The 15281-nt window shown below is 39.4% G+C and overlaps 1 protein-coding gene across 2 annotated transcripts; it reads right to left on the reverse strand.

Moving 5' to 3' along the window:
* Window positions 1–451: 451 nt before the first annotated feature.
* usf1 (upstream transcription factor 1) lies at window positions 452–13532 on the reverse strand. 2 transcript variants are annotated; one of them, XM_088345994.1, is made up of 12 exons: window positions 13468–13532; window positions 12884–12945; window positions 12704–12753; window positions 9971–10083; window positions 8285–8398; window positions 5817–5970; window positions 5641–5728; window positions 4583–4641; window positions 4412–4506; window positions 4208–4336; window positions 2984–3067; window positions 452–2703 (listed from the first exon to the last, which is right to left on the reverse strand). In XM_088345994.1, the coding sequence occupies exons 2-11, from the start codon at window positions 12889–12891 to the stop codon at window positions 2984–2986; spliced, it is 894 nt and encodes a 297-aa protein (XP_088202120.1). In that variant the 5' UTR covers window positions 12892–12945; window positions 13468–13532; the 3' UTR covers window positions 452–2703. The 2 variants fall into 2 exon arrangements, with proteins under 2 accessions (XP_088202120.1, XP_088202119.1); XM_088345993.1 differs by lacking the exon at window positions 2984–3067 and having other exon boundaries at window positions 13468–13529.
* Window positions 13533–15281: the final 1749 nt, after the last annotated feature.

A 15281-nucleotide genomic window follows, 5' to 3' on the forward strand; every position in this document is an offset into this window, starting at 1 on the left:
TCTCTTTTACTCTCTGTGTCTCTCTTTTTCTCTTTCTTTCTTTGTTTCTCTGTGTGTGTCTTTTTCACCTCTTCTGCTCTAACCTCCTTTTTTCCTTTTCTCTTCCTACCCTTTGCACTTTCTTTTCTCTCCTTCTGTCTTTCTTCTTCTCTTTGGATTTCTTTCTTCCTCTCCCTTTCATTTCCCTCTCTCACGACTTTTTATCTTTTGTTTCTCACGCTCTCTTTTTCTTTCTTTGTCCCGCCCTCTCCCCCTTCCCCTCCCTCTTTCTCTTATTTATCTCTCTTTCATCTACTAGTCCGGCCCCCGACAGAATGTTTGTTCTGTGTGGCCCCAGAGTTAAAATGAGTGTGACACCTCTGCAATACAACATCCAGTGGTCGAACATTACACACTGCCCCTTTAACTGGAGAATTTATGAAATCTATCCCCCCCAAACAAAGAGTCACAGTTGTTTTACAAAGCAACCTTTAATACACAAAATTTTAAGTAACATATATTCCTGTTCGTCTACATCTTAAATTACTTGTCCTTTCTTGCATGTCTGGTTGCAAAGTACTTATGATTTAATTTGAGAATAAAATGGCGTGGAAAAAGAACTACTATTGAAAAGGCAAAAAGAACTATAAAAATGAGAATGTTGTCACATGGAAACATGAATTAAGGACTATAAAGTAGTTTGGGGACGATAATGAAAGCCTTTAACGTGGCGAAATAAGTCGTAATACATTTACACTACGCTCCAGGGCAGCTTTGTTTGGCTAAAACGTAGAACAGCGTGACATGTTAAACATCTTTCCCGGTATTCGAGTCTACAATTTCTTCCGCAGTACGTTATGGCCACCATAAGGTTGCCGGGTCTCAGTGAGAAAAAGCCAGTCCCATTTTAACACTACTACTTATCAGAAGTAGTACACATCCATTTCGATCAGTCGTATAAATTCTTCATGGGTTTCACATTCTATAGTCTTTCTACACATAGAGCTTTGGAGACAGGTTGTGAACAAAAATGAGTCCCTTGCTGCATGCTATATCAGAATGCAACACACCAAACTCACACTGTGGTCATATAATGTCACATATTTTCCGGACTATAAGGCATACCGAAAACTGAATTTTGTCCTGAAATTTTAAAAGGCGCCCTATATCCCTGTGCGCCTTATGAACACAGCAAAATAGAGCGAATAAAATCCTAATGCATACACCAAATATGCTTTACCAAATTAAAGTTTTACAATAATGCCACATTTGAGCAATGAATCTGCTATAAATGATCAAATGGATGAACATCGCTGACATGAAATGTGAAACATAGTATGCAACAGGAATCAAACCCAGGTAATAATCGATGATAGCACAAACACATTACCACTAAACCACCTGTGTTTAAATGACAACAATTTAGACCTTATCACACAGTTTTGACTCCCGGTTCCAAGAACACCGATTTGCATAGTAAATTCTGATGGGTTTAAAACCGTCCGTCCACTTCTGTTAGAAAATGAAGTAAACCGAGAGTCATTCAACAAAATACTGTCTTGTTTCACAGACAGACTGAGGAGATCCTTTCTTCCTCATGCCCTGAGGCTCTTTAACTCCACCCGTGAATTTATTTTCAACACAAGGATACTGCTGGAAGTTTGGAACTGGAACTATGAATTTCCCAACGGGAATGAATAAAGTATCTATCTATTTATCCATCTATCTATTAAAACAAGAAGTGGAGGTGAAGTGGAGAGACTGTTTAACCTATCAGAATGCACTATGCAAATCAGTGTTGTGATGAGAAAAGATCTATTGGCTTTTTGTACGTCATCTAACACTGGTGGTATAGTGGTAATATGTTAGCACTCTAACCCCTATTACTCTGTTTTGATACCCATTGCATAGAACGTTTTGTGATTTGGGTTAGCTTTGCATTAATATCTACCAGTATACAAGAAGGATCCTATTGTAGTTTCGATTTCATGCATCTTATAGTCCGGTGTGTCTCATGGTCTGCATGAGTATGACAAAAGACTATCTTTGAGAGGTGCATCTTATAGCGCAGAAAATATGTTAAAATTATGGATTTCACACTGCAGTTCCTTTCTTGCATTTCATGACAGAGTAGCATGCAAGAAAACCAGTGTCCAGGCGCCATTATGCTCATATTTGGAAGTGCTTATTGAAGAGCATACAATATATTGTTTACCGATGTTTTTTTTTCTTGCAGGTTGATCAACTGCTTTTAAACACTCCTGTCACCCCTTTGTTTTTTTAATTGGTTCCTTTGCCATAGGAGTCAGTGTGTGGTCACCTTGAGCAAGGCACCTTTCCATCCTACATAGCACAGAGACAATTCGGATTCTTTATACCTGGTGCAGTGCAAAAATCCCAGTTGAGCCAAAAGCAAGCTATAAGGAGGAACGCATTGACCAATTCTCTTTCAAATGCAACACAATTGAAATTGGCTTAAATTAAGTACTCGTAAAACTTTAAAAATAATAAAAAGTTTCATTGAGACAATGGGTTGAATATTTTGGGTCATGCGAGCTTGACAAGCCCCACAGTCTTTGTCAGATCATTACGAGTACTTTTGGCCCCTGTGCGGTTGTCTTCAGAATAGGCTTTTTACTGCGGATCCGTGCTGGTGGAGACCACAATGCCGTGCTGGCGTAGCACATTCCTCAGGATCTGATTCTTGGATTTGCAGTCTTCTACCTGCACAAAACACAGGCCCAAAACGCAACTTCATCGATATGTAACGTTTATGGGTTGTGACAAAAGAGCTGGCTTATATGCAGATAATTTTCAGGTTACGGTCAAAATCTGATTCTGGAGCTAATGGAAAACTAATTTACATGCAATCAACATCCCATAAACGATTTGAATTTACTGCTGGTCAACCTCTAATTCAAGGGTATAGGTTTTGGCTTGTCATTGGTGGGGACAAAACAATGTTTGCTCAATATTGGTGGCGAAACGTCCCTTACGTCCATACCTAAAACTGTGCCCTTGCTTCAATTTGTAGACCGTCCCAAATGTAGTGGTTTCCCGCGAGTTGTGGCTCCATGTCATCGATTTCCTGCGTAATGGAATTGGCGTTGGCAAAATACATGGTCTGCAGCCGTGACTTCCAGGCGTTATTAGCCTAGCAGTTAGCAGTAGGCCGGACCAGCAGCACCCTCATCTTCTCCCAGATGCTACCCAAGTTGCTTCTGCAACCCGATAATAATCAAAGGAGCACCTGATGGTGATCACCATTTCCCTGCACTTTTCTGACTGTTCCCAGAGTCCAGTTTAGATTATCAATTTCTTTTCAATGTGATGAGCTGCTAAACGTTATCTGTTCGCAGTTTGTTTTGATTCAAAGACGTAAACAGTGCATGCCCACACCGGTTTTACTTTACAGTCCCTCATAGGCTATCGCGGGGCTGTGAACCGTGAAAAAAAGCCTGCTATTGGCCGAGAGTATATGAAAAGTTCGGAGGGTAACTGCCATATTAGGAATAATTTTATGAGTCTGTTCATTTGTAAACAGAAATTATGTGGCAAAACCAATGTATTAGAACAAGCAACGTCCAATGATTCAGAAATGCTTTTAGGCAATTTTTTTTTTACAAGTCTGTGTTTTGAAGTAAATATTCTACACTGTTGGATTCACATGACAGTCCAGTATGTAATGACTCCATGTTTGCAAACAGTCAACTCATTTCATGACTGCCAGGGGAGAGAATTGGTAACCTACGCCGGCTTTATAGTTTTCGGGTATCTTGTTTCAGACTGATAGTGATGTTGCTGTGATGAGTACATTTTGAATTGGTCAACATGTCTTGAATACCAAGAGTTATTGAATTGGTAAGCTACGCCGGCTTTATAGTTTTCGGGTATCTAGTTTCAGACTGATACTGATGAGTACATTTTGAATTGGTCAACATGAATTGAATACCAAGAGTTATTGATTTCCAATAATATGTGGCATGATGTATTTCAGTGACATCGTACAGACACGTATGTTTAGCAACAGTCCGGCGGAACATAAAGGGCTTAATAAGAAAGCAATAGCAGTAATAATTGCATATGGCTTCCGTTTTGGCTTCATTTTTTTCAAAAGAAGTATACGGTACAGATAATACTTTATTGTTTTGGACCTGTATCCTTACATAAACTCTTAGTCGAATTCCAAAAATTGTGCAACTGTATCGCTCACACACACTGTACATACCTCCTGTCGGAGAAGCTGATTGTCAATCCGAAGTCGATCAAGTGCTCCGAGATCCTCTCCCAATTTCAAGTTGCTCTGTCGCAGTTCCTTGATGTAGTCACAAGCTTTGGACAAAATTCCACCTTTACTCTGGGAAAAATGGAGGTGTGATCAGTTCACACACCAGTTACCTTAATAAAATAATGGTGTCAAAGTGCAGCTCACCTGGCCCGTCTTGGTATAATCAATGTTGCAGTCGGGTATTGTCTTTGAGAGCTGCACAATCCAGTTATTGATCTTATCCCGCCGTCTGCGCTCAACTAGATAAAGGGATGCGTGTTTCTCCCTTATTCAAACAGAATTGTATCTGTAGTGCCAGTTCAACTTTCTACTAACCTTCGTTGTGTTGGGCACGCCGTTTCTCATCCCTGGACCCCCGAGGAGCTTCTTGTTTTCTATAAAATACACGATCGTGTCATTTTGACTAATATGCTCCACTTATGGTTAGTAATGGGCATTCTGAACCGCGGCTTTAGATTCATTAAATGTGATCTGGGAACCAGAACCGGAAATAGTACAAGAGCTTTGGCAAGACACTCATCAAACTACCTATATTCTTGAAATCATATCTAAAACTATATTTGGCTATTTTTGTAATATCCCTCTTATTTTTTTCGTTCAATTTTGTATAGTTGACATCAAATAACTTTCCACAAGTTTTACCCCTAAATATTCTAATGATTTGCTCTTCCAGATAATACTATATCTCTCTTTTAGTCCCAGGGATGAAACATAATTAAAAGGAGGAACCGGTGTTTTCATAACATGAATTTTATAGCCCGAGTATTAACCACAACTTTCTAGGAGTTTCGTATATCTAGAACAACTTTTGATGGTTTGAGTTAAATACATCAATATGTCATCTGCAAACAATGCTATTTTATGTTCTTCTCTTCCTAGGACTACTCCTCAGCATGAGCTCATGTTTTCAAAGGCTGGAAAAATTATGTCCAAGGAACAAAATAGATTACTGCAATAGTTTGTGGACTTATATGCATGCATTGATGTCTGTGTTGAATGTAAATGTTGTGCGTTGATATAACGCTTTTCAAGTCACTGAAAACTTTCCAAAGTGCTTTACAATGTGCTTCACACCTGCCCAACCGAGAGCAACTACTTGCTTATCGGGGGCATTAGAGACTCTTCGACATATAACACAGAAAAGAGGGGATCGAACCCACTAACTCTGGATCCCAAGACGAGCGCTCTTCCACCCGAGCTACTGAATGATTCTTTACGATTTCACATAACAGTTGCACTGGAGGGCAGTTGAGAGTCAATATGAGTAAAACCAAGTGGTGAAGCTTTGGATGAAACAGTTTGGCCAAAGTCCCATTGGCTTATGAGTGCTCACTTTGCCATAACTACTTATGCATATAATAAAAAATACCTACGCAATGTATGGTTGAGTGCGAGGCGCTATTGTCCTTTGACTAGATCCAGTCAAAACCTCTTGGGGTGACATCATCACATAGAGCTGCCCTGTAATAAAAATCAAATAAGAAAATATTAATACTTAATTGCGTTGTTTATTTTGAATGAAGCGCTTAGTGCGCTAGTATGTTGTTACCCGCGGGTGTTGTCTGGCTCAGTAGTGTATCAGATGCTTGCACTGTGGTCACCATGGTCCCTGCTGTGGTATCCGCAATGGTTGCAGGATAGTATGCGTACTGTGTCTCAGTGGTGCCGTCTCCCTCAAGCCCTTCTGACTGGGAGAAGACAGCCTAAGGACCCCCAAAATTTTAAAAAAATAAATAAACAAGGTTATGCATTTGCAACAATACAAAATTGTCCCATCAATGAAACCCATCTGTCAATCAATGAAAACATTTATATTGTCCTCTTAAAAAGTAATGTAAATCTTCAAAAGGGTAAAAAAGGATTTTGTTTTACATTATTAAATTTTGGCATCAACTTCCTTAAAGCAAAAAAAAAAAACAGCAGCAAAATCTAAAATAGTAATGCTCTGGATTTCCGAGTAGCTCTGTCTCATCAAGCCCTATGTCCACCAGTGTCTTCGTTATTCTATCACCTTCACGTCAGCCGATCAGCTTATTTTGTCCTATGTGCAGGAGTCTCTCACTGACTTTTCAGTGTGTTCGTTGGCCCCTTTAATTTCTTTTTTTTCCCCACAGCGTCACATTACAGTTTTGTTAATGAGTCGATACTCAAGTCTTGGTTTTGTTTATTAAACCACATTTTTAATCCACTCTCTGCCTGCTTTCCGTGCTCCCACTAACCTGCATCCTCAACCTGATGCCAGCAGTTCACAAAACTGTGTGACTGCGATTGACTGACAGCATAAACAAGGGGGACGGCTGCACAAATCACGTGTCAGCCAATACTGTATGTTGGCCTGGAGAGGGATGGGCGCCACCAGTTCGAAAATAAATTTGTTGATCAAATCAGAATCTGAGGAAAAGACTGCAATAAAATGCTGATTACCAGCGGGTCCACTGTGGATTGTTAGAATCCGGAAAGCGACTGGGGTAGCGTCAGGCGAGAAAGCAATAGTACTGCAGCTACCCCAGCTGGGCCTGTATCTCACCAACACCAGATCCATTACTCATAAGAGATGACCTGGAGCTACAACTTCTACATTCGGGGCTCATCTACTTTAATAACCACAGAGACCTGTCTTATATGTATTTTATGTTTCTGATATCCGATAGTTAAATCTTTTGTACATGTTCACCCAGGAATGCCATAGCCAATATCAGTGCGTACTATCTTTCACAAAGTTGATATCAGGGACAATTAATACATTGAAATTCAAAGGCTTCCTGCTACTGGCAAATGTTATTATTGTATTGCCAAGTAAATAAATATATGGAAAGATCCCAGAACTGGTTTTTTTATATGTTCATCACGTAATGCATTAAAATAAAAGATTGACTATTGCAGTCCTTGGAAAATCAGGTCCTTGAGGGCTGAATTTTAAATTCAGAGCAGCCAAACATTGAAAATCATGTTTTCAAAAAGTATAAAAAGATTTTTTAGAATTAAGGTTTTTGTAGTTGCATTTAAACGCTGCATGTTTAGCTCTAAAGGGTTTCTTTGACAAAAAGTATAAGAACACCAAACCTGCTGTGACCGCACGTGTCCAACAGATAGCAGTAATACACCATAAATAACCAGGGTTTGTTGGAAGGTTGGATCACTTAACCACTAGGGTTTTAGGGGCACCATTTCCTGCACTGTGTCATTGTAACTACAGCCTGGTGGCGCCCATCCCTCTCTTGGCCAACATACCCATCAATATTGCAAATACAAATATGAACATTGCCTAATTTTCACCCCTGATGTTCGTAGTTTTCACAGAAAATGAGAGTCTCGTAATTTGCTATAAACTGAAGTAGTAACCTACAGAATAGTCCTAGTATTTGGTTGCACTGTAAAAGTTTTTTACACAAACAACTGATTCATATTATCAGTTTATCAGCAGCAGGATCTGCAGAAGCATGACATTGATGCTCGGGATTTGAAGCAGCTGGACTTGAGATAAACGTGAAACCTTTGAGCGATTCTATATAACACGCTACAGTGTGCATTTGCACGTCACACTGGGTATTTGTATATTGTATTCTTTTTGCTTTATTATTGTATTGTTCTCAGCTCAGGGATGCTGCTGGAAATGTGAATTTTCCTCCGGGGATGAATAAAGTATCTATCCATCTATCTATAACGTGCTGCTCTACTGAAATTTGGGGCTGGATTTACCAGCCATGAACGATAGAATCAAAATCATTCCCATTTAAAAAAATGTATGTGGACTCTAGGTTTCCAATAGAAGAGAGCCAGTCTCTTTTGACCTGTGATTGGTGAGTATAAGCAGTAATATCTGAGAAACATGGAAAACCAAAGATACTTCAAGATGGGTGAGGTGTTTGGACAACCTTCATTTCAGTATCAATACAAAGCACAAAACCTAAATTGAAAAGTAATTCAAAACTGTTTTGGCACACGGAAAAAAAGCCTACATGTATGTGAAAATTTTATTTCACTGTGATTTTTGGTACCCTATTTCAGTAATCTCACCTGTGTGACGGCCTGAGTCGTTGCAGGGAAACCGGTGACCAAGCTCACTGCCGCACCTCCATCTGTCTGAGCCTCCAACTGGCCGTCAGACACCTGGATCACTCTGTAAGTCACCTAGAAGAAAAAAAACGTTCTTAGATGTTGCATTATCCCTAAAGAGGAAACACAAAGCTCTTTGACATTTAGGGTTATCATCAAGTGGACGAAAACAGACAACTTGCAGCGACTAAGTTGTGGTTAAAAAAAACTTTGTATTTAAAATATAGGTTCAAAATGTTTCTGGCTTTGCTGCTTAGAGGAAAACACATTTCAATTCTTTGTTTTTTTTTGTTGGGTTTTAAACCCTGACCTGATTGGATGATGCATCAACTTGTGCATGCATACTAATCTTTTGTTTTCAACAATCCGGGAAAACACCATCACAGATGTGGGACTAATTTTTGCAGGATGACATCAGAACATTGACATGTAGTTGTTTGCAGAAGAACCTAGCCTTCATAAAGTTGTTTTACTTATTTCTATGAGTGTTGGTTGAAAAAAAAACACATATCACAATAAAAAACAAATAACACAAGATTGATTTGATCATTTCTTTAAAGTTTTGTTCCTTGTTTTAAAGCCTGTGCTGTGTTTCAAATTGGAAGCTACAATCAAAGCCATAATCAGCTCAAAGATTGAATAGAAGAAAGAAAATGAATAACCACAGACAGTAAGTGAATAGAAAAGAAAGGGCTTTTAAACTATAGTCAAGTCAAGTCATTTTTATTTGTATAACCCTTAATCACAAAGAGTCTCAAAGGGCTTTACAGGTTATTACACATAAGCAGTTTAGGTTATTCATATGCTATAGAGTAGAAGTGAGTTTTAAGCTTAGATTTACACATTTCCACTGAGGTTGCAGATCGGATCTCAGGTGGAAGAGCATTCCACAACACCGGTGCCCGGATGGAGAACGCTCTCGAACCTGCGGAACACTTCTTGGCTCTTGGGATCACCAGAAGACCGGCGCTCTCAGAACGAAGGCTTCGGGCCGGGACATAGGGGGAAATCAGATCTGAAGACAAACTTATGATCTTGTCGTTTTTGTAAGCTCACTATCGGGTGAATTGTGGGATCTATCTTATTACTTATATTGCCCAGACATACTTTGAGGTAAACAAAACATCAATATTGTAGTCTATGCAGTTCATTTATTTACTACAGTTTAAGTTTTGCTTTTTAGAATCCTTTGATTTTATATTGTTTAACATTTTTATCCTCCTTTAACCCCTGATATATTCTGTTCTTATTGTGTGCAATGTTATTTCTGACTTATATTTTTTAAAACAGTAATTGTACAATAAAGTTGATGAAAAATGTTTTACAATTTTTTGGGTTACAATGATCTTATTGTAAAATGTCATTTAATCTTACAGGAACGGAATTAATGGCAGCATCTACATATTCAGTCACTCCTGTCACTGTGTTAATTTTGCCCCCATCACAGGTGAATCTGCCAACCTACCATACACACTTTAGCTTTGTGATTGGCCAGCAAAAAACAAGTTGGCTTGGTGAATGATGTATATTTTTAGTTTGTGAACACAAAAATATCACGAGAAGTGTAGTTCAACTGTTCTGCCCTTATGATCCACCACATTAAAGAGACTGATACAAAACAAAGTGTATTTTAAAATGCCATCTTACTTGCCCAACTCCTCCTTCTGTCTTGAACAAATATTTAATGGGTTGATCAGTGAATGTGGACGCTGACTGAATGGCCGCAATAGCTGCCGGGTCTTCCGCAGTGGCAACTGAGCCTGACGGAGCACAAAGAAGCATGTGAGATGTTATTGACTGCGTTTGGGGAAAAAAATGAATAATAAACACACACAGTATAACAGGGAGAGTTTGATTAAAATATAAATGGATCATCAAAAAATTGATAAGAGCGAAGTCTGTAAAAAATAATATATAAATGGACACATGCTGACACTCATAGTGTCAATAGTCAATTATTATTATTATTATTAAAAGGACGCTTGTGATTTCAAGAGCCAAGAAGAAATCTTCACGCTCGAGAGCAATCTCCATTCGGGCCTCGGTGCTATGGAAGGCTTTGCCCTCTCAGGTAAGGCAAGTAACATTTACTGTATTTGTACAGGACTGTCTCAGAAAATTAGAATATTGTGATAAAGTTCTTTATTTTCTGTAATGCAATTAAAAAAACAAAAATGTCATACATTCTGGATTCATTACACATCAACTGAACTATTTCAAGCCTTTTATTATTTGAATATTGCTGAATTTGGCTTACAGCTTAAGAAAACTCAAAAATCCTATCTCAAAATATTAGAATATCATGAAAAAGTATACAAGTAGGCTATTCAACTAATCACCTGAATCATCTAATTAACTCGAAACACCTTGCGAGGGTTTCCTGAGCCTTAAAAACACTCAGCTTGGTTCAGTAAACTAAATCACAAGTATGGGGAAGACTGCTGATCTGACTGCTGTCCAGAGGACCATCATTGATACCCTCCATCAGGAGGGTAAGACACAAAAAGAAATTTCTCAAAGAGCAGGCTGTTCACAGAGTGCAGTTTCAAAGCATATCCACAAAAAGTCTGTTGGAAGGGAAAAATGTGGCCGGAAACGCTGCACAACCAAGAGAGATGACCGCAGCCTTAACAAAATTGTGAAGAAGAGCCGCTTCCAGAATTTGGGGGAGCTTCAAAGACAGTGGGCTGAAGCTGGAGTCCAGGTATCAAAAGCCACAGTTCACAGACGTGTCCGGGAAATGGGCTACAATAGCCGTATTCCCATGGTCAAGCCACTTCTGAACTCAAGACAACGGAAGAAGCGTCTGACTTGGGCTATGGAGAAGAAGCACTGGACAGTTGCAGAGTGGTCCAAAGTCCTCTTTTCAGACGAAAGCAAGTTTGGAAGTCAAGGCGCCAGAGTCTGGAGAAAGGCTGGAGAGGAGCAAAATCCAAGTTGCTTGAAATCCAGTGTGAAGTTCCCACAGTCAGCAATGGTTTGGGGAGCCATGTCAGCTGCTGGTGTTGGTCCACTGTGTTTCATCAAGTCCAGAGTAAATGCAACTGTGTACCAAGAGATTTTAGAGCACTACATGCTTCCATCTGCTGAAAAGCTCTATGGAGATGAGGATTTCATTTTCCAGCATGATCTGGCACCTGCCCACAGTGCCAAAACCACCAGTAACTGGTGCACTGACCATGGCATCACTGTCCTTGATTGGCCTGCTAATTCCCCTGACCTGAACCCCATCGAGAATTTGTGGGGTATAGTTAAGAAGAAGATGAAAGACACCAGACCTACAAATGCAAATGAGCTGAAGGCCGCTATCGAAGCATCCTGGGCATCAATAACACCTCAGCAATGCCACAGGCTGATTGCCTCCATGCCACGACGGATTGATGCAGTAATCCGTGCAAAAGGATTCCCAACCAAGTACTGAGTGCATCAATGGACATTTTCAAATGTTTGATTTAGTTTTGCTGTTATAAAATTATTTTTTTACTTGGTCTGAGGAAGTATTCTAATATTTTGAGATAGGGTTTTTGAGTTTTTTTCAGCTGTAAGCCAAAATCAGCAATATTCAAATAATAAAAGGCTTGAAATAGTTCAGTTGATGTGTAATGAATCCAGAATGTATGACATTTTTGTTTTTTAATTGCATTACAGAAAATAAAGAACTTTATCACAATATTCTAATTTTCTGAGACAGTCCTGTATAGCCCTTATTCACAAAGTGTCTCAAAAGGACTGCACACGTTACAATTACACCATTCCCCTGATCTGAACCTGATGAATGCCATTGTCTAGAGCCCGCTGCCTCAATTTAGAGACGAGAAGCTTATCGCTGCTGTCAAGTTGAATCCTGTGCAGTCCTTTGAGAGATTTTTGTGATTAAGGGCTATATAAATAAATGTGACTTGACTTTAAAATAATAATAAGAATACAAATTTTAGTTACTGCATACGTGCAAATTTGATGCTTAGCGTGTGTTGTCTGTTGATGCCCTTGCAACACATATTGCAGCCTGATTGTCCTGGAAGACAGGTTACCTCATGTGTGATAAGTCTGGAAGTCTTAGTGTCCAAATGGAAAACACCCAAGAGAAGGGGCATCCATTAATCATGTGTCCAGGAACTTAACTTAAGGCATGTTTTCTCTGAACTACATATTGAATTAATGTCTGACAATATTCTCCACGTCTCGAGGTTTCATAAGTTTCCCCCACCCCACTCTCTCAAGTAGGTTTCCGATCAGGTGATCTTGTAATGGTTGTCTATGCCGCCCTTGGAGGCTCTTTGTGATGAAGGGCTATACAGTTATATGCGACTTGAGTAGACCTAAAATAAACTGCTATATTTCCTTATACACATATAAAAGTAATAAATTGATTGCTGTCACCTTCTTCATTGACTGTAGAACTCCCATCATCTTCAGGGCTTTTTTGTTGGCTGCAAAACAAAAAAGATGCTTGCATTTCCCTGAATTAAACATACACAGGATTTGTTGATGATAACACAATATATTTATAGAGACTCTTGTGTCTCTCTGCGTCTGTTTAGCATAAGAAATCTCTCTCACCTCTTCATTTCTGGCGAAAGTCCTAACCAAGGAGACCGCCTTCACTCGCTCCCACAGCCGCACTGTAGAAATTGTTTCATGAATTGCAAAACAAACAAACTGGGGTCGCATACGTCGAAATGTCTCTAAAGTTTGGTTTACATAGACTTAGCATCTTGTAAAGCCAAAAAACCCATTCTGCTAATCGACAGACATCACTGATGTTGTCGTCGTAGCGAAAACCGTCTGGTGCTTATGCTCAAAACGACAGAAAACATGTTATGGATTTAAAAGAAAATTGAGAATTGTTAATAAGTATGAAAGACATTTCATGGGTTGAATTTTATATAGGTTTTGAATTTTATTCGTACAATTTCGACCGGAAGTTGCGTTTTTCGCTAGCAAGACGAGATGCTTTCAATTTTCGAACCCAGCGGTTCTTGGCAGATGTTTAACAACACTTTGGCCCGTGGCGTTAAATGGATATACGAAGTGGTGAAATATGACAACAAACTTAAGCTAGCGGTTTATATATTTGCGATGCACAGTGAGCATTAATTGATTTTGATAGCAAATTGTATTGTGAGAAACAAAGATCTACTTACGCCAAGGTTTGGACCCTCCCACATTTGTCAACACCATTAACTTCGGCTTTACGCATGCGCGACCGGAAATGGCGTCATTTGGTCCGAGCTGTTATTTACATTTTTCCCCTCTAAAAAAAGGTTTTCCAGAAGAAAATCGGACATTTTACGCATTCTATGACTGATACTGACATAAATTCTTAATCTAATGAATTCATTAGTGATACAAAACGTCAGTCAGTGGTTAACATCCACCCAGAATAGTTTAACAACAATAGAATATCTTAAAGGGACAGTGTGTATTTCGCGTGGTGGTAATAACAATATTGCATACCTGTCAAGCTCCACTGCTCCATGCCCTTACAAACTGTCGTATTTTCCCTTACAAAATACAAAATAATCTTACACCATATTTTTTTTCCAAACGTGTTTATTTATGTAGTTTAACATGTTATATTGTACATGCGTTTCGTTATATCCTATATTGTTAATTAACATTTTGTTGTGAGATACTGAGTTGCTCGACATTAATGAGGTTTATTATAGGAGTGTTCAAAAATTAAGTAGCTTGGACGTTCACTGTAGAAGGAAAAAATACATGCAAATAGAATTAAGTAGAATAATACATTTTCTTATTCAAATTATGAATTCATTTTCTGGATTATATTATTTTTGGTAATATACTGATTAAAGGGATAACCACAAACCTGTCTTTTTCATTTTCTCCTTTCATACTTCCTTTTTTTCTTAACTTCTTTATACAACATCATAATTCGTAATATAATGCATCAAAGCAAGTGAGCCGTTTGAGAGCTGGTTCTCTAAAAAGAGACGGACTTCCTTTCACTACATAATTACCTGTGAAATCCGAGGCGGCAGACGCATGCGCACAGTAGCATCAAACCGCTCGCTTCGTTTGCAACGAAAAAGAACGATACCGAGATAGAGGCTACCGCGGCGAACTCGTTTGACTTGATTGATTTGCCATTTCGTGATAGTCGGTGTATACCAGATGGTACCCATAATTGACAAATTTGCGTTTTTCCGTACAGATTTTCTCGTACGTCGTACACGTCTTAAAATGCATAATAAACATACTTTGAACGGCAAAACGTACAGGTTGACAGGTATGATATTGCTTTAAATAATAAGCAAAAGTACATGAACTGAATGCGAAGGACATTCAGATGTTCTTTTCCCTGACAGACATAGTATTAGGACTTTGTAAAGTAAATAGAGCTGGTAAGAACCAATGCGGGCAGCACGGCGGCGCAGTGGTTAGCGCGTATGCGGCACAGTTCATGTCCTGGGAACCTCCTGCGTGGGTTCAAATCCAGCTCCAGACTTCCTGTGCAGAGTTCGCATGTTTTCCCCGTGCTTGAATGGGCTTCCTTCGGGCACTCCGGTTTCCTCCCACATTCCAAAAACATGCATTTCAGGTGAATTGGCCGGTCCAAGTTGTCCCTAGGTGTGAATGAGCGATTGAGTTGTCTGTCTCCGTGTGCCCTGCAATTGGCTGGTAACCAGTTCAGGGTGTCCCCTGCCCACTGCCCGATGATTGCTGGGATGGGCTCCAGAACCACCGCGAACCTACTGAGGATAAGCGGTGTAGCTAATGAGATGAAATGAGAAGAACCAATGCAGTTGAGGACATTTAACACAAAGTCTCAAAAGGAAGATAAAATCAGAGTGCACTCAGGACCAAGTGATGAAGACGGGTTCTCCCACCAAAAAACATGCAAGAATGTTTCAGAAAAGTTTTACATGCAGCATTACAGACACTCAGACTTCAAAGTACAAAGCAAACATAGGAACTCCTTGTGCAAGATTAGTAC

Source organism: Urocampus carinirostris, chromosome 10 (genome assembly GCF_059441175.1).
Source record: "Urocampus carinirostris isolate Australia breed hairy pipefish chromosome 10, RoL_Ucar_1.0, whole genome shotgun sequence".
Lineage (NCBI taxonomy): Eukaryota > Metazoa > Chordata > Actinopteri > Syngnathiformes > Syngnathidae > Urocampus > Urocampus carinirostris.